The sequence below is a fragment of the Megalopta genalis genome, chromosome 11 (genome assembly GCF_051020955.1).
Source record: "Megalopta genalis isolate 19385.01 chromosome 11, iyMegGena1_principal, whole genome shotgun sequence".
Lineage (NCBI taxonomy): Eukaryota > Metazoa > Arthropoda > Insecta > Hymenoptera > Halictidae > Megalopta > Megalopta genalis.
The window spans coordinates 6,957,901-6,980,897 of NC_135023.1; the positions used below are offsets into that span (position 1 = coordinate 6,957,901).

The following is a 22,997-nucleotide window of genomic DNA, read 5'->3' on the forward strand; positions in this document are numbered from 1 at the left end:
CTTGCTTTATCAATGGGCCCGGAAAAAGACTCCTATTTCGTCTGGCGAACTCTTTTGTTTCACCCCGAAGCGCCGCGCCGGTGCTGGCAGGTGTCAACCATTCACCGCGCCGGCTACTTTTGACGTTAATAATGGCCCGCCGGGACGGAAATATGAAATTTTAAAGCTGTCGACGGTCGATTATACTCGGACCGCTCCGTGCGCGATTCGAATCACCGGGCTTGATTGCTTTCGGGATCGAGACAAACCAAATTTAACCGTTCAGACAATTCACAGTTAAGTTATAGCAATACAGTAATGTCTCCCTAATCGTGATGGCCAAATTGTGCACAAAAATGGATGATTTAGAAAGAGGAGATACGATTATTCGAACCTTGCAGTTAGTTTTTATAGTTACCGATTATAAAAACGAGCTGCAAGGCACTTCCCAAATTGTCCATTTTTCTGGACAATCTGAGCGTCAATTAGAGAGACATTACTGTGTATAAGACACAAGAAAAAAGCTTTCGAAAATGCGGCTCGCGTCACTATGATCCCGACCCACTCAAATATCACATCGATAACGGGAAATGAAAATCGTCTGTTTGTATTTCTCGAATAAATTGCAAACTTCGCCGCGCGTTCGCTTACGGTCATCGTTATTCAATAGTGGCGGCATTAAAAAAGCTGGCTTCCCATGCGGAAAAATTGTTGTTGGTTCAGCCGAAAGGTCGTTCCGTCCTGTGAAATTGTTTTCACATGCGTGCGCGTCGGCGCGTTTTGTCGCAGTACGGAAAAATTGATGGAAATTTGTTGTCCAAGTTATTTGTTTCTGCGGGAAAGATCTGAAAGAGACTCGCGTGAAAAAGGCGGCCGCTTAAATCGAGGGAACGACGAGCGTACGCAGAGCGTCGAAGCAGCGTCGCGTCGGCCGATCTAATTGCCCGTGCTTCCGGTCGCGACAATTTCGTCAACTAATGGGCCGGTTTAATTGATCCGGGTAATTGGAAATGACCGCGGCAGAACGTCGGCCATTAATCGCATCGACTTTCGATCAGAGAAAAATTAGCGGTGCTCGAACGACGAGCGCCAAGGTTTCGACAAGTTGTCGCGGCCAAATAATTATTTAGTCTAATCTACGAACGCATTAAACGGTAAAACGATCGATCTCTCGACGACTTCTAGCGCGCGGATTTCGGCGCTCGCGTTAAGGATCGGCGGAAACGACCGAGGAAAGAAATTGCGAGCGACTCGCGGCGGTTCTTCTCGTCGGCTTGTTTAATCGAAATTTGTTATTCTCGAGAAGAACAGTTTTCTGTAACTTCGCGGCGCCGCAACGAAGACGGCGCAACGCCTGCAGGTACTTCCGCGCGTTAACCGACGTCGGATCTAATTATGCTAAGTATTGTTCATTAAACGGGCGATTTACGCGCGGAAATTTCAGCCCGTCGAGAAAATCGTTCTCCAGCCGCACGACCGCGCCGGTAATTAATTTTCTGATGGAATGTAAAGTTCGGACGAATTCGTTAACGTTGCTCGAAATTTTTAGGCGTCCGAGCGAGATCTCGTTCCGATCCTTTTTCGTCGCGTCCGGTTTCGCGAATCGACGCGGAACGATAATTCTCGAGCGAGATTTCGATCGATGAGATCAAATCATTTACGAAGGAAAGGGCTGAGAACGAAGTTGATACATCGTCGAAACCGTTCGATTATGTTCGTTGATGCAAGGAAGGTTCGTCGAACGCGTTCGAAATGGACTGCCTGCGGATAAATACGGAATCGGGGACGACACGGCGGCGGGGTGGATAGGTAAATGGGAAGCGAGTTGGGAACGAGAGGATAATGCATTTTCAGCACCTGGAAAGGCAGCTTATGCGGCCGCGTCTGGTGCATTATGCACTCGCCTCCGACAGCCCTCGGATGCATTAATATCTTGAGCGTGAAACTCGCGACGGGTCCGTTTGTATCCGCGCGAAAGGAGCCCTCCGGTTCGCCCGTAAAATGACCAAATTAGTGGAACCTTATTACATCGCCGCGTTTAGGTGCTCCATTTAAATCGTAGCCCGGCATTCTTCCCCGGGGAATCTCGTTTCGGGAATTTTAGTTATCCGTTTTACTTTTATATCTCGTTAACGCGAGGCTCTCGGAAACGATACGCCTGCCGTCTTCGGAATTTTCTGGAGCAATGTTTTCGCGGACTTCTCGCACAAACGAACAAAGGAAATTGTTTGTTAATTGCGCGGCGGCGCCGTGGAACGTTCCGAGCGAAGGACGCGAACGTTTTTACGCTCTGAAAAATATAGCGAGGGAAAGAAAAAAAAGGACACGGACGATGAACAACGAGGAAAGTTTTGCTGGAAGAAATCGTATTATCTCGAAGGAAAATTCCTGTCGGAAGCCGCGCGCGAGCAGGTTCGCGAGAAATTATCGTGCGACTTTGTTTGGGCCCGATATTATTGTAAGCTGCAATTTCCGTTGATGCACACGCGTCGTTAATGGGATGATGCTCTCGCGCGGCTGCCGAAGTCCCGCAAAAAAGTTTCGCGGATACGTGGACTCCTCGCCGCCCGGTAACTTTGTTTCCGTTTCCATTACAGTTTCCCCGCGAATCTCGCGGCGTCTCATCTGCAATGAAAATACCGCCGCCGAAAAATGATTCCGTTGCATTTCGTAATGTCGCCCGAGGAAACTTTTCCCTCCGCGGGAAAACTGCATCGCGGGATTTAATATCGGATTTATAGCCCGCACTTCCCCGCACCTGCTGGAAATTGAGGCATGACGATCGCTTACGCTCACTTTTGTTGCAACCCGTGCCTTGGGACTCGCACCAATTGCAGCGATTCCGATAGTAATTGCGGCCATTTTTTACCGCGACATATTGCGGTCGATATGAAACGAAGAACAGTATTTATCCAGCTAAATTGATACTGATAAAACCTGCGTGTTGCTTGATCGATGACAGTGATCTTTTAGCTAGCTTTGTAACCGATGAGAAAGCATTAGAGTAAATTCTCCCCAATTTTCCTCCACTTTGCGAACAAAAGTGGACAATTTGAGAAGAGGAGAGATACGATCATCGTGTGAACGATTATAAAAACGAGGTGCGAGGCTCGAATAATCGTATCTCCACTTCCCAAATTGTCCAGTTTTGTTTACAAGTTGAAGGAAAATTGGGGAGAATTTACTGTAATTATTAGCGTTATTAGAAGAACAATATTAAACGAGCTAGACGAACGAAAAAACCTGCATTCGTACTTAACGGAGTGCTGCCACTTTAATTCGCGTCGGCTGAAATTGGACAATCTCGTGCTTTTAGTACGGTAACGTAGTAATAAAACCAGTATGGAATTTAATTCGTGTTTAAAACAAAAGCGTTCGCAGTTTATCATGAACAGCCGTGCAGACGGGAAAATCGATGCGCAGAAATTCGCGCTAATGCAGACGCTGCGACAGAATTACACGCGCTAATCGCTTCTGCAGCACCGATTCTCCGCGCCGATGACAAACACGATTGTTCATTGCCGCGCAGCGGGAAAAGCTCGATCAAATTCCGCTAAATTATCATTTTATTCGCGCGGTGACGCGGCCCTCGGTCGTATGCAAATTTTCCTTTAATTCTCGGCAAATGCGCGACGAACGTCCGCGCGCCTATTTGTCCGGCCGCTCGGATCCAATGATCGTTGACGAACGAATAATAGAAGATTATAGATCAGCAGCGACGAAATCGAATAACCGTGGCGAGATTCGATTATCTCCGGTAATTAACTGATTGCTCTAGGAAACGCAACAACGAAACTAATATGTCAGGGTTGACGTGCCGAATGTCACCGGCAATCTCGCCCCGGGTGCCTGCGAAGATACAAAACCGCCCCCGCGGCAGCGGTTGCATCGCAAACCGGATAAAAACCGACCAGGATAAACCTCGCAGTATTTAGGATTAACTTTGCAAATAATTCGCGCGAAACGCAGTCGCGTTCGCGACCGCACGTCAGAACGCTCCGCAACCACGGTTTCGCGGCTGTGTGCGCTTGGATCACGAGCATGAACGATCTACGTATGTATAGGTTCTCCGTGTAAATGCGACCCGGAACATCGAGCATTCGGATTCGGGATCGAGTTGACGTTGGTTCACCTGTCAGGTGCATCGAACGCGCGGAAATCGCGGAAATAAACGCGTATTTTAAGATCCGCTTGTCACCGCGATGATCCGATCAGGATTATCGAGGATCGATCGAAACAAGCCGCCGGTTTCGTCTCAGAAAAAAAAAACGTATACGCGGCTCTCGATTGCCGGCTGAATCTGCAGCGCGTGGATCTGGATGCAGTCGGCGTGCACTTGTCAGATTGTGTATGCAGTTTGGCGTGTATGCTCGTGTACAGGTCGCTGCGAATGGCGTTATCGTTAACCGTTAACTAGTGTGGCTGGTCCGTGAGAGGGGTGCTAATTACTTGTTCAATGTTCTTCATAGTTCTTAATCATAATCCTTGTTCATAATTGTAAGAAAAATTATGGAAAAAGTATTAATTCGTTTTTAATGCAAATGCTTCTGCTCGATCGAACTTGGACCTCTTCGTTACCGAGGTTGCGATTAATTTAATTATTTTTATTTAATACTATTATGTTACGATGCAGTGTAGTTAAGGCTGAGAATCTTCTCTCTCGTTTCATTTATTCTCGGATAAACGTTTCGAATTAATGTTTCCCAGGAGCGTCGAATCCACGCTGGTGCTTTAAAAATACGAAATAAAATAGTGCGCGCGATGCAGCTAACGAGAAGTTTTCTTCGCTTTTCCGCGGCGTCCGTTTGTCCCCCCAATTTATTCAGCAGCGAATAAAATTCCGGCCGAAACGCGAAACAACGTTGCTTGGAACACGTCGCGGAGAACGTACGCGGCGGAATACAATTTCTTCCGCAGGTAATTCACCTCTATCGAGCCACCCTGTACACACGGTCGTTCCCGACCGTGTTACATCGCCGTCGTCGAAAATAAAGGATAGTCGAAGCCATGACTAATGGCAGGTTGCGCATAAATTTTCCCGGCGAAATAACGACCGGCCCTTTTTCTGCTCCGCCGCGATCAGCAAAGTCGATTGATATTTTCTAACGTCGTCGTCGTCGGCGACGGCGTTATTAATCATCGGCCGCGATATAATGCGATTAATCAGCGGCGAACCCGCGAGGCAAATCTTTCATCGTCCGTGTGATCCTTCGACGGCCGGAAATGAATTTCAAGCGATTCCACCGCGACCGGTGCTCCCGTCATTAAACGTAGGTGTGTCCGCGACATGCGGCCCGGTCGATAAACCGTTCCGCGGCTATTCGTTTCCGCGTTGTCGATTGCAAAATACATTGTGCATCAGGTAAATTCAGCGCATGCGATTCCGTCGTTCCGAACTGTTACGTGCCGTTTCCTTTCTGTTCGAACGACCGGCCGTAATTTGCGTTTCTACGGGACGCGACGGCGCGAGCTATTACCGGCCGCGCGACCACGTAACAGGACGCGTTAAAAGTGCCATAAGCGAGCCTTAAATCGTCAAATCCGCCCTGATAATCCGCGCCACGAGCATACATCGTAATGTTCGTATCATTTCATCGGTGATTTTTCTGTTTAAGTTTTCCTTTAGTTTTAAACTTTTCTGTTTCATCAGTACTTAGCATACATATATAATAATAATAATAATAATAATAATAATAATAACAATATTATTTATCGACGGGATAAACCTTTTGTCACAGTGAGAGAAAGAGAGAGAAACGAACAAAGCTAAAAAATACTTACACATAAAATTCATTAATAAAATTCTGTAAAAAAGAGCACCAGGAATTTTGTAAACGAAACGCACGAACGCAGCGGTGCTTCTCCGAGCCGTGCAGATCGAGGAAAATGAATTAGTTAGCGAATCCGATGATTCCACGACCAAATGACAATACGTATTTCCAGTTAATTAAAACACTCTTTACCTCGGGTATCTGCAGTCGCCGCTGTCCTCCGTCCGTTTCCGGGCGAAACACGATTAAAAAAGCTCTATCGGAAACGATTCCGACTATCTTCAAGCTGGATGAAACACTCTGTGATTTTAATTATTGATTTCTGATGATCGCCTCCAGGAATACATCGCGGTCTCGATGACGCGGCTCATCGCCACGTGATGCATCCTTTACGCGAGCACGATCCATTCACGATGCATTCTCGTCGCACGCTTATTATCATTCCGAGGCCTGCCGTAAGTCATAGACGCTCTTTCGATCGGTGATTAACGGTCGTCATTATTTTCGGGCCGGCTATTATTCCGCCGATGAATCAACGTCAATTCCGAACGCAACGTTCGTTCGAACCGGGCTATTTCGAACGCGGCCGCATCCGAGATTAAGCCGCTTCGAGAATTCTCGCGGGGAAAATCCAGCGAAATTATCGTACGAGATCCAACGAGATTGTCGCACAAGATCCAACGAAATTATCATAGAAGATCCATCAGCGCGGATCGCTCGTGGCCGGGCCGCGCATTCCCGATGCACCGTGTGTCGTTGAAATGCAGCCAAACCGCTCGAAATTCCCATTCAGCTTTCAGCCCCGTCTCTGCTCATCGATCACGCCGCGCGATCCCTTCGTCTCCTTGCACGACTTTTTCGTCCTGTACACTCCGATCCAGAGCCTCGGAATTATTTCACTATATTTCACGGATCTCGCGACTCCGGGAACTATTTTAACACTAAAGCTAGCGAGGTCTAAAAGCGACTAACAAAAATCGACCCCTAAGAATTACAATGTAGAATTTATACAAAATTCTCCGAATTTTTCTAACAGTTCGTGACCGAACAAAGAAATATATTCGACGATTTTTAACGGAAGCAGCTTTCTGACTTCGATAATTATGAAATAGAAAAATGTGAAACCGGTCGTTCGACCCGTTAAAAACGTCTTTCGCGCAAATTGCGCGATGTAGGAACACTTTTTCCACTGACTGCGGATAAATCTCGAGCGATCTACTCACATTTCGCTGCACCGTCGACCTCAATGCCGAAAAGCAAGGTGCCAAAACCACCGAGAAATCTGTCGAGAGGCCAGATTCGAGGACACGGAGGCGCGAAGAAGAAAGACACTCGAGTGGTCGCGCGCTGGGAAAATGGGTCCTCGCGACACCGGGTAAGGACACCGACTGAAAGGAACGCTTGCAACAGATGCACAACACTGTTGGGCATCTGGGCATGACATCGGGGCAGGTGAGTTCGAATTTCGTTAAGCTCAGGGCCGTATGCGGTGCTCGAGGGTTGCGGAAGGGCAAACGCGCGAACGTCATCGAACCGAAACAAGGTGCTCCGAATAAATCCTCCTTTCAATTAATCTTTCCGCAAAATCGAAGCCACCAGGAATTTCTGTGCGATTTCAAACGGTTCAATAACTCTCGCGGTCATTAATTTTTCTCCGAGGGTCTTCGAACGCCGTCGAACAATTGCGTGAAACAGAATTTCCGCGGTATTTACCGAAGAAACACCGGTTCCGTAATTCTTGTGACTATTAATACGGCGCGCGGTCTCCTTCGTCCGTTAATTATTCAAAAAATTCCATCGCGGTAAGCTGGAGTCTTTTTACGGCAGAGTAAATACGTTTTAAGCTCGCGGCGTTCCGCCTCTCGCTTCTTTTTCGAAAAACACCGAAAAACACTGTGGGATACGAGAGCAAATATTGCCCGAACAGCGGAGGCTTTCGATTTCCTCGTAAAATAAATACTCCGAGGCGAAAGCTGGGGTTTTTTTTGGTCAATAAGCCGGACGATTCTTTGACAGAGACGACTTTTAGCCGACACCCGGCAGACGCCTCGGCAACTGCGAGATAATGAAACGAGGAGCGAGGAAGAACAAGGGAGAGAATAGGGCAACGCGGGCATGGCTATCGGCGCTTTCGAGGATTAACAGAAATTACCGCGAATTTGCGTGTAACCCGCGTCGAGCTGACCGAGCACAGCGGCGGGATAATCGTCGAAAAAGCGGATGAAAGAGTGGTGGCCCGAAGGCCACCTGCTTTTTAGCTCGCTATACACCGGGTGACCTAAGTGCAGAGCGGGAGTTGCCAGCTGTCGAACGCGCGAACCTGCCGGAGTTTAATTTATTTCGATCGCTATCTGGCCGAGTGTATCGGCGTCCGAAGGTTGCCAGGAAGTTCCCGGTATCCTCGGAGAGCTGTACAATCGACACCGGAGAGATGCGAGGAGAGAGAGAGAGAGAGAGAGAGAGAGAGAGAGAGAGAGAAGCGGTCGAGGCCGCGGCGAAACAAGAAAATAAAGTTCGGATCGCGTGCGCCCCACGTGTTTTGCCAACCTCGTTTTACAACGGTCGACGGACACTTCCCGCTAGTTTATGGTACACGAAACGGTAAGCAATGGGAATTAAACGGCCATCAGCACGGAAACAGAGCGCTGCCTTTTCACTGCAAACAAATTCTATTACGATACCCCGGCGAAATCCTTTTTACATTTCAGCTGGACGATTTTTCGAGACTTGCTCCGATCCTGCCGTTCGGTTTCCGGTTCCCCGTTTCTCCGGCTTCTCTAGGCTGCTAAATATTTCACCCTCTCAAAGATTCAAACTTCAGTTCTCCGAAGTGCATGTCCATTCTTTTCTTCTTTATCAAGTTTTAATGTTGCTCCGGCAACGATTAGTAGACGACGAGTCAAATAAAACTTTCATTCTTTACTTAATAATTTCAATGAGTTGGGAACAATATATAGACGTTCTTATATTGTTTTAATATTTTCACCTAGTTTCAACCTAGTCGTTAGCAACCATTGGCAATTACATTGCCCAAGTTATCAGATAATTCACACTTTTTGGCGCAGTCTTGTTAACCTTATGAATCGTCTAAGGTTTCTATGATCGTCTTCCGAATTTAATATGCTCCACGCGTTGTCCGGAGGATTTCATATTCCTCTCGCAAACGTCGTAGCTTTTACACTCCGGCACGGTTAAATCCACGCCGACACCGAGTACTTTTCTTTATTTTATTTTGGAAGAATTCATCCAGCTTGGAATATTATATCGTGCTCCATTTCTGTCTTATTGCATTTTTCATTACTTCCTGGCCTTCCGTGTTCATTGTCTGGTCCAATCATGAATTTGAGAGCATCTCATAAACCTAGAAAACCGAACATATATTTTTAGCAGCGAGGTGTCCGTTTATGACTGTCCGGTTCTCGAACGAGAATGATGCAAACAGTTTGAGAACGTGTCTACCTGCCGGGATATTTAATGGACACCCGGTGTGTCGATACCTTGTACTACAGGTGCCGCCCTTTTCCGGGCTGTTTTTCTCCTAGCCCGTCACAGGAAGAAGGGTGAGCAAGGTCTCTGTAACGGACAGTTTCAGTCTGCGGGCTTAATTTCATGCAGCACTTGAAAAGAACGGAAGCTCCTTAAAAACCGATCGATCTACACGATCCGCAACCTCGTCAACCCGTTATCCAATGATCCATGAGAATCGTTGCAGCAACGTTCCCCTGAAATTTCCATCTCTAAGTCTCGCAATAAACCGTTGTTGTCGCATTCGTCGAAAGTTCACACGGCGCATAAAACTTGTCCATAATTCCGCGAAACGTTGACATATTCGAGCACGATCATCATCGTTCCGGGCAATCTAAAATGCAGTTCTCAGTGACCTTACGCGTTTATGAGAATAATGAATAAACCGAATGTAAAACTACGAAGGCGCTGGAATAGATGACAGTGATATCGAGCGCAGAATAACATCTCCAAACATTCCCACAGTATCGAAATCATTTAAACGATCAAACTGAAAGGCAAAGAGTTAAAATTTATGGAAATTATTCAGTTGTAAAATGCGAATTATTCAGTTCTCAGGCATTATTATACCTGTCCAATTCAGTGTAATTAAATCGCGTTTTATGAACGCATTAACTTGCGCTCAATTCTACGTAAAGAAGTGAAATTTTTCATCGAAATATCCCAAATTTAAATCGAGCATTTTCGGTCATTTTCGAGCGACACATCTTCAAATCAGCGCTCGTCTATCATCTGGTGCAACGAGCGAATAGAAGACAAGAAGAAAGGAGTTCGTAACGGTTGCAAGACAATTTCCTCGCCGGAGAAATTGGATTACCCGCGTCGTCCGTTGCTTATCAAACTTGAAAACGCCGACGCGGCGTCCGACTCGAAACGTACAATGCTTTTCCCGCGTCATAATGTCCCTGTACCCGCGACGGGAAGAGTAACGAGGGTAAGGAGCCGTAAAAGAGTCCTCGTAAAGACAGGCTTTTCTTACGCTTATTCCCCGGGAACGGCACGGCTCCGATCATAAAACGGCTGGCAATGCTGTCGCCTATTGTCTTTCGGACCCGATGCCGGCTATCAAGAGATGCTGCGGATTACCCGACGACCGGAGCTCTACAGGATCATTCGCGACATTGCCTCGTAACGTTTATACAGGTGTTATACGCCTGGAAACTTGGCGAAAGACTCTCCTGCCAGACTCGGACAAGAACCGTTTCGATCGAACTGATTTATCGGCTCTAAAGTTTCTAGAGAAATATTGAATATCGCTCTCGGTTTGCCGGCGACTCCTGAAATTGCCGAGGAAGTTACACTGGCTGTGATTGGCCACGCCCACAGTCTAGTCTCGGAAGACAGTAGAGAAGATACAGTAACAACTGTGAACCATACGTTGGCGGTAAGTCGTTAAATCTCTTGAGTCAGAAATCGATTGAAACTGCTGTAACTCGGCGAAAAAGAAACGTACAATCATTTACCCAGGCTTATTTTAGAGGCCAAAGTCTCTACATTAACACGTCTGCGTTCATTTTCTACAGAGATACAAATTACAGAACTGCAGTTCATTTCTTCTGCCCGAAACTGAAAACGTCTCCCTCTCGACAGCACTACACATTCAAGTGTCTGTACAGAGCTTCAAAAATTTTTTCGTGCATTAAGACTACTACCGTCTTCAAGATTGGAGCTTTCTCTTTGCAACCAGCCCTCAAAATTCGATCTACGATTTTTTCCAGTGATCTTATTCGACAATGACTCATTAGGGTGCCTGGAACTGAAAATGTCTTCTTCTCGACAGTACTACACATTCAAGCTTCTCTACAGAGCTTCAAAAATTTTTTCGAGGATTAAGACCACCATCATCTTCAAGATTGAAGCTTTCTCTTTGCAACCAGCCCTCAAAATTCGATCTACGATTTTTTCCAGCGATCTGATTCGACTCCAACCAAGAAATGCGCCTCCAGAAATAGAACGACTCGCGGTGCACCGAGTTACTTCGAGCTGAAAATCATTTCTAATTATGCAAAGCAAGGCAGAGTCTGCAGAACTTGTTCCAAGCCAGAGGAATGCAATTGTGGCCGAGTGGCGAGGAAAAAAAAGAACAATTCGCGGCACTCGGACCGCGTTTTCTCGTCCGCCTCATCCGGCGAGCGACCCTGACGCTTTTTTCCGCGAGTTCCCACACGAGATCGCGTGCAGGAAAATAAGATGACGACCGCGCGTCGGCTTCCGGTGCAGCTAATACGACGAGGTCTCCCCTGCACTTCTCTATACATGCCACTTCGTTACGTACGTGCGTTTTCCTGCGTCCGCGATCGGCAGCAAATGGTTACGCTGCTCGAAATACTCGCCGGTGACTCTGGTTTTTGAGTTTCGCGTGTTCCCAGAAAATTTCGCTGACCGCGTTTCGCAACGCAGATCCTTCCCAGGCGGCTTTCTTCGCCGGCTGTTAATGTCTCGCTAATTCGTTTCGCGAGCTGATCCCAGCCGCGATTAATGGAACGTTGCAGTCTTCGGCCGCGTTGGCCGTGCAACGCGAAAAACGAAAGCGAGCATCTAATAACGCGGCTATTGTCTCACGCCGGTGTCTAGAGCCTTCGCCGGCATCGTTTGCGGGCCGCAAACAAATTAGCGAACTGATATAAAAGTCGATCCCGCGCCGGCAATAAGCGTCGTCGACGTTTGATCGAGCCCTCTATAAATACGGGATCAAAGGAGCTCGGCCGATTACTATAGCACGGCTATTCACAGGCTTATAGATTCCCACCGGACGTTTTATAGCTGCCGAAGTCAGCTGTATTACAGGTATTCTTGACTTCCGAGTAAAAATATGAGGCTGAAATCTTCTTAGCAGCGAATAACGTTCACGTTAAGATCATAGGCGACATTTTGTATGCTTGCAATATCTCGCGTAGAGTCCGACGAATCGTTGAAACGATGAATGCACCGTTGCGATTTGTCCGGAGGAGTGCAGCAATTTTTCTCGGCGGAGAACGCAGGCCTGCACCTGCACGGACATCTCCGCTTTAATCTCGAGTGTATTTTTTCCCAAGAGAGGGAGAAACCTAACTCGCGGAAATATCTGAACAATTTTTGCCTCTCTTGTCGTCGATAAATCGATAGTTCTCTTCGGGATCGTCCGAGAACGGGCAAGAGCACGCCGAGAGAACAGGTGTGTGTCCACGTTCCCTTGGACGTCCGGCACGGATCGTTGGAAGAAAGAACGATTTAATTATCGTCCCCGCGGATCGGAATTAGTATTCGATACTCGGTCCACTTTCACTCGGTGTACCTGCGTCGATACACCGCCCACCGCGCGGGCAAAACCGCATCGTGAATCACTTTCTTTGATCTACTTCGTTTCCAGTGGGTTTCTCTAATCCCCGGATGGATCGGGGATTATGAAACTGCAATTTGCGCTCACGTGCCCGCGCACCGGACCACTCTTATGCACAATATCCATATCGACGTTGCATGATGCACACGCCGCCTCCCACAGAAGATAAAATATTCATCCGCGGGTGTTCGCGTTTTCTAAACTCGACGTATTATAATCTCGTGTGCCTGATACGAGCCGATCATAAAATCATCCGTTCCGCGAGCCGATTTCGTTGCGTCGAGAGAGCTCGCGCAGAAGTACCGGCCGGGAATAAGTTTACTGTGCCAGGACAATTACGCTCTTCCGGGCAGGTTCGTTAAAATCGTTTCGAGTAACTCGAACCCCGCTGTCGTCTACGGTTTCTTCTCGGTAATGATTGATTCGATACCGGATTAATGAATGCGATGTAAATTTAATCCGAGCTTCGAACTTCGCGTTTTCTCGCTACTTCAACGCCCGCGCGTTCCTTCGCTTCGTTATCGTTTGTTTCACACGGGAAAACACACTCTGTGTCTCGGACACGCTGCCGATTGATTCTCGCGTAAAACTGAAATACGCAAGCGATTTAATTAAACGTTTCACAGCGAACCAATGATTCGTTCGTATTTTATTGCTGCGTTGGAATGTTATACGAACAAAAATGTAACGTAATTCAACACCGATTCATAGAAATAATATTCCAGGCGCGGAGTATAGTAATGTCTCTCTAATTGACGCACTGATTGACCACAAAAATGGACAATTATAAAACCGAGCTTCAAGGCTCGAATAATCGTATCTCCTCTTCCCAAAGTGTCCATTTTTGTGCACGATCTGAGCGTCGATTAGGGAGACATTACTGTCATACAATTTCAGGAGCTTTGTACATCTCTCAATTTTCGCTAAATAAACTGCATAAACGGAGTACAGATGCAAATCGTTCCGTGAATAGGTTGCGCGAGACTTGTGCAGAACGTTCAGGGCCGTTTCGTATTGTCGGAAATACCGATGGGTCCGATGAAACGATCCCGCCTCGGAATTTTCGCGAGATAAATTGCGCGCGGTCAGGCGAATCGTAACGAGGGCCAAGAAGCGCCGAAACGCTTCTGCAGAAACAGCGCGAATCCGGAATGCAAGTGTGACGGAAAGACCGAACAATAGAACAATAGATACACCTGTCAGGAGCGCAGCCTGCGAAAAAAAGGGTTCGAGAAGAAGAGCAAAAGACCTACCCTATGCACCTCGGCAGGCGAGAGCCTCGAAGGACGTTCCCATGAAGAAGCGAGGGCCGACCTCGCGATGGCTTTCCACCTACTGGGAAAGGTAACGGGCCCCGCAGCACCACGTGAAAATTTCTTCCTGAAAACTTGCCGGCAGAGCGCAGGAGGCGCGTCGATGCACCAAATGCAGAAACCGGTTTGCCGCGGCTCCGGGATGCGGCAAGGTCCTCCACCTTTTGCGCCGCGTGTCCCTCAAACCTCTCCTCCGCTCATTTTCGACGCGTCTCCTCCCTCCGGCCGGTCTCGATATCCCTCCGATCGAGATCCTTTTTTCTTCGGGCGCATCCTTGCCGCAGGACCTCCTCTTCCACTCGCGGGGCCCTCGATCATTGGTCCTCGAGCCTCTTCATCGTTCCGAGGGCCTCTTCATCGTTCCTAGAACCGCTTCGCCGTTCCGAGAATCTGCTCGCGGGGCGAGGAGCGCGTCCGACCGATTTGCAGAAAGAATCCGCGGACTTTCGAGGATCGCAGAATGTTTCCAAGACGGCGGGAATAGTAGACCCGCGGACGCGTCCGCGAGCAAGGAGGACAACTTATGGCGATAGTTACCGCTGTAACGTCCTACGCGATCCCGATGACCGGCCAGTTCCCCCGTTGTCCCTTCCGAGATCCCCTCCGGGCGATTAACTCTTTGCAACTTCTCGCAATTTCAACTTCCTCCGTTTACCTTGGGGACCGACTCCGTTTCTGCCACGGCTCCGGGAAAATTTGGCGAGATCCTGAGTCAACTCGAGGAGAATCGAGAAACTAACCTGTTCGCCGGGAACTGCTCGTTCTCCACGATCGATCGTTTTCGAACCGATACATTCCTTCGAGCAGCTGAGAATTTCGAACGATTTGTATTCCCGAGCACCCACGAGCACCGCCGTAATTGCGTCGATGAATTCTTGATGCCGCTAGGCGGATTATATTATCCTCTTAAGCGACCGAGTCGACGATCTTTTAATAACCTCGTCTTTCAGAGTTCCTTTTTATTACCGTTAATTGACGCAGGCTCCTCGAGGTCCACGGTATTTAATTGCCTCGAGGACGATCATTGTTCTTAATCGATGGTAGAAGCTTGTCTCGGATCTTCCCGTATCAAGGATTTCTCGTTTACGTTACGCAACAAAGGATCGAGGACGATTGAATTATAGCCGGGGATCGATGAGAAGATTTTTAGCATCCTCCGGCTTCGGTCTCTCGCCACGCTTCTTCAGGCTCCCTTCGACTATAATCGACGACGTTTGATATCGACGAGGGCGCGCGAACGATTATATTATCCTCTCTGCAGAGCTTCTAAATGCGTTTACTCAGGGATCGAAGACGATCGTATTATCCTGCAATTCTCAGCGAGAAACTTACGGGAATTCTTCTTCCCTTTTCCTCTGCGCCTATTCATTCGAGATAACTCGGCTTCTATCTTGATGTTATGCAACGAAGGATCGAGGACTTGTCTTGAATTCTTTCTTGATGCCAAATAATTGCTTCTTCAAGGCCTCTCGATATCATCGATTCGATCTCGATGGAGGAAGGTCGATCACATTATTCTCTCATCGACTAACACCTTTCTTCGAGAATCAAGGACATACTCCGTTATCCTATCTACCAATTCGATCCTTCTCCCTAATTATTCCACGACGCAGGTCATCTTCCTCGAGGTATGTAATTTTCTCGGCGACTGAAAATTTCGTGTTCCAAGGGCCGCCGACTGTCGGGAAGCTTCCTCGAACACGGGACAAAGGACGCACCGGTGTTCCTCGCGCTGTCGAGAAGCCGCAGAGAAGCCGGGATTCCGGGTTTCTTGTGTCGCCTCGAAAGCCTATCGTGTTTTCGAAAAGCGATCGCGTTACCAGAGGTCGGTCGAGTTACCAGAAAGTCCCAGTCGGCAGCGAGCGACCGTGTAACCGTGCGTTTTTCGAGGGACCAGGCTCGCGGACGCTACCTCGCGTTTTCCCGAAGCTTCCAGGAGCGTGCCGTTGCCCTGACCGAACGGAGACCCATGGATCTCGCTAAAAATTTAACAAACTTTTCGCACCGCTGCTACGCGAGCTCTCGAAATTTGCGAGATCCGAACACCGCGCACAGCATCGTCGAATTCCTCGGTGATGAAGCCGTCTTTCCAAAACTTTTCTGATTTCGAAGAATGCGAGTCTAGACGCGAACTCTTGTCCCAGGTCTCGGCGCGGTCTGCATTTTGATATTCGCGAGGTTTCGACGCCACGCACCGCACAGTTTCACCAGCGGTATCCAGAGACACGTTTTGGAAGTTCTCGGGGAACGGGGGACGCGAGTCGCGGTCCAGAGGCACGTTCACCAACGCGCCGGTGCACCTGTGCAACACTCCGAAACGGGGTCCACGGTTTTCGACACTGTGTGCACGGGTCCCCAAAGAGCACGACAAGCGGTTTCAGCGTCGGTACACGGCCGTGCACGCGAACAATCGCGGACTGAAAGGCTCCTTAAGCAAGCGACTCCGAGTAGCCAACCGCGTGACCGAACACGAGGACGTAAACAAAGCGGGGAAGACGATTGGCCGAGACGCTACCTGACCATTCAGGTATGTCAGATTCGACTGAAAGCCACGGCGGCCTGGCTCGGTCGACAGCGACGCGGGAACTTCATATTGCACTGCCTATGCCTGCGAGAACCTGACTCCCGGGGCCTCTTCGTGAACAGCTGAAACGATCTAGAATTTCGAGGAGCGACCGAATCAGCATGAAATTCAATTTCTTTGCTAAAAGTTCCTTCGCGATGCCGGTGAATTGTTTCGAGTTCTCTTTTAACTTTTCGATTGGCACGCAGTCGACCTCAAAATCTCACGAAAGTAGATTATTTTATTTAACCAGATTCAAAGTTGTATGACTCGAATTTAGTTTAGAAAATTGAGAAGATTAAAATCGAAATGTTTTATGGATTTATGGAATAAATAATTGAGCTAATTGCACATCGGTGAAGATATCAAATGTGTTTGAAAATGTCGTCACACTATTTTCGGTTTATTAAAACTAATAAAAATGGAAACACGATTTTATTTCCTTTTTTTGTACGATCGAAGCACAATGTTTGCATTTTGCATAAAGAGAGGTCTATAGATAAAGATACGTTAATGGGGAATCTAGTCAATAAATTGATTTCTTTGGACAAGTATTATAGTAAAAATCACTAATAATTTGAATAAATATTATATGTGTTTTTAAAGCTCCATAAACTTAGCGTGGAGAAGATGTAAAGATCAGCGTATCAATTAATTTTCAAATCCGAGCCAATAATTGCGCGACTTACATAGGGAAACGTCGTAGTCAAATTGTTAAAGAATGAAAACGCTTCAAGCATAGAAAGAAGGAGACATTTTACAATGATTGCCACTGTGAGTCTGTCAGACCTCCTGTCTTTCAGTAGGAAACCAGTCAAAGAATTCCTCTGATTAAAACATAATTATGCAGGTGCAACACTTTCTTGCCCTTTTCAAACAACTAGATTTTAAACGCGCAGAAATTCGCGAGAAGAATGTTTCAAAGGGAGCACGTTCGCCTCGAGAACAGATTATGATTGCGTTCTTTGAACTTCTCTTTAACTTCGATTCGAATTCCAGCGAAATCCGGAGGAGCGAGGAAAGTCTTGATCCAGAGAAACGCCGATATCTTTGTCGCAGCCGAAGAAGCTCCAGTTCCCAGATTTCGTTTTAGATCGAGGGTGGGCGATCAGGATTTTCGACGAAACTGTGGAACGGTTCGAGGATCGACGCGAGCCGATGGTTTCCGGAGACCGATTTTAATTAAACGAAACTGCCGGTTCGCGTAACGTTTGACGCGGCGCGGGCTGTCGGGAGCTTCCGCAACGATCCATGGTGATTCACGACGATCCACGGCGATCCACGGCGCGGATCGACGAGGAAGCAACGCTGTTTCTGTTACTTTCACCTGATTGTTTACGCGCCGGGTGTCCGGTCACGTTCTCGAAACGCGATGCAAACGAATCGGCCGACTCCGGCGATGGAATGTCACGCGTCGTTCGCGGATTCCTGATCGACGTACTGTCTAGCACGAATGAATTTCCAGCCGATCAATTATGGGACGACGTGTGCGCGGCAACCCATAAAATCTGAATAGAATACAACGGAATCTATTATGGTAGCCTGCCGCGTGAGAAACAATGGATCACGTGAAACTTCACGAGCACCTTAAGAAACGCTGCTCCGTTCGAGCAGAAGTGGGGCCAACCGGTTTACCTGTCCATGGGACTGCCTTCTAAACGCCTGACTCCATTGGCCTACACGGGCCCAGGCCCAGGGCCGTAACTAAATCATGGTCCCAATTAGAGGGACCGCGAGGATGACGGATATTTTATTTCAGAGACGGAAAAATCCTTTTCGAGCCCAAGAAAGATCTTCTTGGCAAGTTACGCTTTTCGGCTGATCTTGTAATTTACTATTATGGTTGAACTTTGATCGTTTGGCGGGGCAAACGGACCGATCTGCGTGGTCTGCGGCCTAGGCTTTTCTGGTGCGTCGTCGTTCGGAAGCGAGACCCCGGCAAACTGAATCTTCGCGTTCATTATGATAAACGGATTCACCGTGACGCAGACCAATCGGCTGTCTCTGTCCCAAAGAGCGATAATAGTCTGGCGCTTCTGCAATTTAACTTCGAGATGCCGGCATTCCCAGCGGCCGGGAACTTCTCACCTCCGGATTGTTCCTCGAGGATACGACAGCTCGTCCTCATCTCTCTCTCTCTCTCTCTCTCTCTCTCTCTGTCTCCCTCTCTTTCTCTTTCGCTCTATTCCCGTCTATCTCTCTAGGAGCCGCGAAATTAATCGATATTCCCGGCGACATCGGACACCGAGCTGCCATTAATATTCCTGTCGCGTCCGCCGGATGAAACCGAACGGAATCCTGTGATCTTCGGTTTTCTTTTCGCACCATTCGACGATTATAATCCGATCCCCGAGAAATGTGTTTCGCGAGACGTGACGGGGGACCAAGCCAACTAGGAAATTGAATCATCTCTTCCCCTTCGTTACAGGAAATACTACACTCGAGGCATTAACTTTCGCGGAATGGGCTGAAATTAACTTGGACGACTTTCTGACAAGGGAGAATAACAGTTCGAGCGTCGCCGGTACGTTTTAATAAAATTCTCGGTTCCAGAATATTATTTCTGAGCTGGGTTGCTGTAATAGCTTGCAAGTTAGTTGCTGCTTGCCCAGAACGATATTGCTCGTTTCTTAGAATATTCTGAAAGTTCGTATGCAACGCTGATGGCGGTGTCAAAGTTCGCAGAAGGAATCGCAAGGGGGTGTATTAGCAACGCTTCCATCATCGCCCGAGTACAGCCGAAGGTTAGCGAAGCTGAAGACAGCGTCCGAATTATTATAAAAAGTCGAAAGCGGCTGTCGCAGTATTTTCTAATTTAGCAACCGCTTTCGATCTAAGCTACCCCCTTAAGCACTTCCGACGTATTCGACGCCGGCGGAATTAACAAAAGAAATCACAAAGGGTTGTCCCATCCCACGGCTTCTCAGAGCCCTCCAGCAAAGAGCTAATGTCAAGATCAAGGCAACCCGCGGAGCTCCCTCATATTTTCCGCTCGAGAGATTACGTGGGACCTGCGGCAGTCGGAGGCAGAATAAATCTGCGAGGAAGAGGAATCTCCTATGGATCTGATATATAAGATCTCCTATATACCGGCGGTTTCCAATACGGGACCCGGGGATCGATGATCCGCGCGTTACACGCTGGATCGTCGCCAGAGAAAAGAGACGAGAGACTCACCTAATACAGCCCGGTGTCCCTTCACTCGCCTGCCGATGTTCGGCGAGACCAAGCTGAGCCTGTCGCCCCTGACACCCAGCAAAGGGCTGACGCTCCTCCTTGGCGGCGGCTGATCCGAGAACAGGCCGTAGCTGCTGCCCGCGTTCGCATGATTCCCGTCGGTGCCAACTCCGCCGACGATGCCCCATTCCGCCACGCTGTCGATCGAGCTGCTCCTCGGCAGGCAGGAGCTCGTTGCGCTGCAGTCCCGTCTGTCAATCATCGGCACCGTCACTTTCCTCTGAATCTGACATCTAATTACTTCGCGCCGGTATTTTCGGGGACCGCGGGACTCGGAGCCCCAAAGATCTCGGGAACGTCGGAGGGTTCTGGATCGCGTCTCCGCAACGATTGGGACATCGATGTCTTAGCTCTGATTCGCCAGCAAGGCAAACGTTATCCTGTGTGCCTGTCGCACACAGCCCCGCGCCAAACACGATGTCAGGCCTGACACTAGATTGCTAATGTCCTCCGTGTAGGTTCACGAGTCAGGCACTCTCGCTTTGACTACCCTGGAGCCCCGATAACGCCGCGATGGTACCCGCGAGGGAAATTAGTCCTGTGCAGACCGAAGTGCATTTTGTAAGCCGAGGACATCCCGGGACCTGGTCCTCTAACGCAAGACTGGACTTTTCGCTCTAATCTGGTAGAACACGAGAATTTAACCTGTTCACTGAATACCACGAGATTGTTACGGTGGTACAGTAATGTCTCTCTAATTGACGCTCAGGTTGTCCACAAAAATGGACAATTTGGGAAGAGGAGACACGATTATTCGAGCCTTGCAGTTCGTTTTTATAGTTACGAATTGTCAAGAACTATAGAAACGAGCTATAAGGCTCTAATAATCGTGTCTCCTCTTAGCATCAATTAGGGAGACATTACTGTACTTGTTAGGAACATTTGTCTGACGCATATTGAAGCGCGTCGCGTGGATGTCCAACTCTCGAGTGAACTTTACACTGTAATTTAATATTGGTTAGGTTCTCGGAAGCTTCGAATGAACGACGATTACCGAACGATTAACAAGTTCCAAGAAAATCAAAAGGTAATTAGAAAACGGGCACGCGGAGTCAACGATGCATCCACGCGGCGCCCAACCACTTAATCTTCGCTCCCTCGTTTGAATTCACCTTTCGCCCTGACCTTTGGCGAGCACCCGGTCTTTATTAAAACATCCCACACCTACTAGACCATAATCCTGTCTATTCAAAACCGCAACAATAACCCTGGTCCGAACCCGGCCAATCTCCATCGCGCTCTTTCTTTTGCCATCCCCTTCCGCAGCCGGATATCCAGGTTAAGCCCGCGCGAGCTCCATAGAATTTGTATCATATTATCCGGCGCGTTATGGTATTGTAAACGTTCCAATAAACGGCAGCGTATCGAACGTTCGATCTATTCTCCGTGCCCGGGAGGAACCTAATTTTTCCTCCGTCGAAAACGCGAGTCCGAGCTTCGGGAACCTGAGACGATCGCTAAACACAGCGAAAGACAAGAGAAGAACTCGTCGAATCTATGTTCCCCGATCGAACCTAATTCCTGCTGATCATTCGCGCCGCGAATTTTATGTATTTACAGCAGAAACAGCAGTGTTAAAATGGAATGATCAAAGGCCTGGCAGGAAATTTGAAAGCCTCGGGCTGCTGCCGGATGACGGCGCGGGTCTCCGAAAGGTGTATCAGGCAACAAAGAAGTCTGTCGAGCCTCTGAATGTTCAATTTCTGCCAACTTGGCAAACAAGAGGGTCGAAAAATTGTAATATTCTTTTCAGAGAGAAAGAGAGACGAGGGGACCGCTTTGAGCCGGTCGACTCTAACGCTAATTAATTCGGATGCCTCTCGGCTTCGTAAAGAGACAATACAGCTGCTCTATTTTCCAATCTTGGCTAGCTCGTGCGCGGATGGCAGACCTTTACATATGATCCACTGCGAGAAATTGGACTCCCAGATTATACGTTCGCATGTTCGTTCCGTTTTTCTTTTTTTTTTTTTTGGCCGGATAGACACGAGACGACGTTTCTTTGTGGATCAGGGTTTTTGTTTCGTACCGCCCCCGGGACGTCGACCTCCGACCGGGTGTCCTTCGGCAAATATCTGGGCAGAGAAATTATGGCGTTTAGCCGGGACAACCCTCCCTTGGGACCGGAGAAAGTCAAAGTGAAACTGTAGCAGTTATCTGAAAAAGTCGACCCTCGAGATCAACAGGGAAGTGAAAATATCGTAATCGTCCGCAGAAGCAAGCCCTTGAACGAAAGTGAAAACCCTTTGGAAGGGAAGAAAATAATCGTTCGAACAGATGGAAAAAGAAGTACAGTAATGTCTCTCTAATTGACGCTCAGATTGTTCACAAAAGTGGACAATTTTGGAAGAGAATTATGGTTATCGATTGTCAACAATCATAGAAACGAATCCCAAGGTTCGAGTAATCGTATCTCCTCTTCCCAAATTGTCCATTTCTGTACACAACCTGAGCATCAGTAAGGGAGAGATTACTGTAGTATGGAATTACTGCAGGTATCTAGAAAAATTCTCCTTTAGAGTCAAGAGTAGAACGAGACTACTATATATGTATATAAAAATTGTTGCAGTCTTCTAAAGGAGCAAAGCGAAACGAGGGATTTCTTGGAGGATTCGACCCTTAGGAATAGAACGAGATAAAAGTCCACCGTCGAAGAGAACGAAATTCAGATGCATCAGGCGAGCACAATTGCCTCGGCCGGATTGGTTCAGCGACTCGGAATTATCCTCGGCTGATTTTCTGAGCAGTTTCAACGAAGAACGTCCTCGGACAAGGAGAAATCAGAGGAAATTGCAGCGTACCGAGCTGTCTATCCCCCGCGTTAACATTCTCCCCCTATGTTTCTGGCCGTCGGACGGATCCTTCTACGAAGCTCGGCGACGACGAGCCGCGGCCGCAATTACCTCGACTCAAATTACGTGGCAGTGACATCAAATTACCCAGTCGGTGGCATTTGAAATTCGCGAGTTTACTTAATTCCCGTCCCGCCGACGGAAAAACACCGGACGTCCTCGGGGACGAGAGCTCGCGACCCTAATGAACATGTTAAATGTCTGGCTCGTTAGTCGACCGAGAAAATTCCGAGTCGAACGACCGGCAACTTTGTTTCCACGGTGACAATCTGCTTTCCCGCCGACGCGACGTTCTATTTGCGTTCGTTAAAAACGCGGACGTGACGAGGAGAATTCGAATTCTCCTCTCTTGTTTTTTCCCCCGTGAAAAACAAAGTTTCCGGATGAAATCGTTAGCTTTCTATTTACAAAGAGAGCTTGTTAAACCGGCGACGAAAT

At 48.1% G+C, this 22,997-nt stretch overlaps 1 protein-coding gene across 2 annotated transcripts in view; it reads right to left on the reverse strand.

The window, feature by feature from the left end:
- Nucleotides 1-22,997, reverse strand: part of wake (ankyrin repeat and fibronectin type III domain containing protein wide awake) — a 134,389-nt gene that overhangs the window by 31,933 nt on the left and 79,459 nt on the right. For both annotated transcript variants that reach the window (XM_076525410.1, XM_076525408.1), the window contains exon 6: nt 19,648-19,898. In XM_076525410.1, coding sequence (XP_076381525.1) covers nt 19,648-19,898 — 251 coding nt within the window. The remainder of the gene's footprint in view (nt 1-19,647; nt 19,899-22,997) is intronic.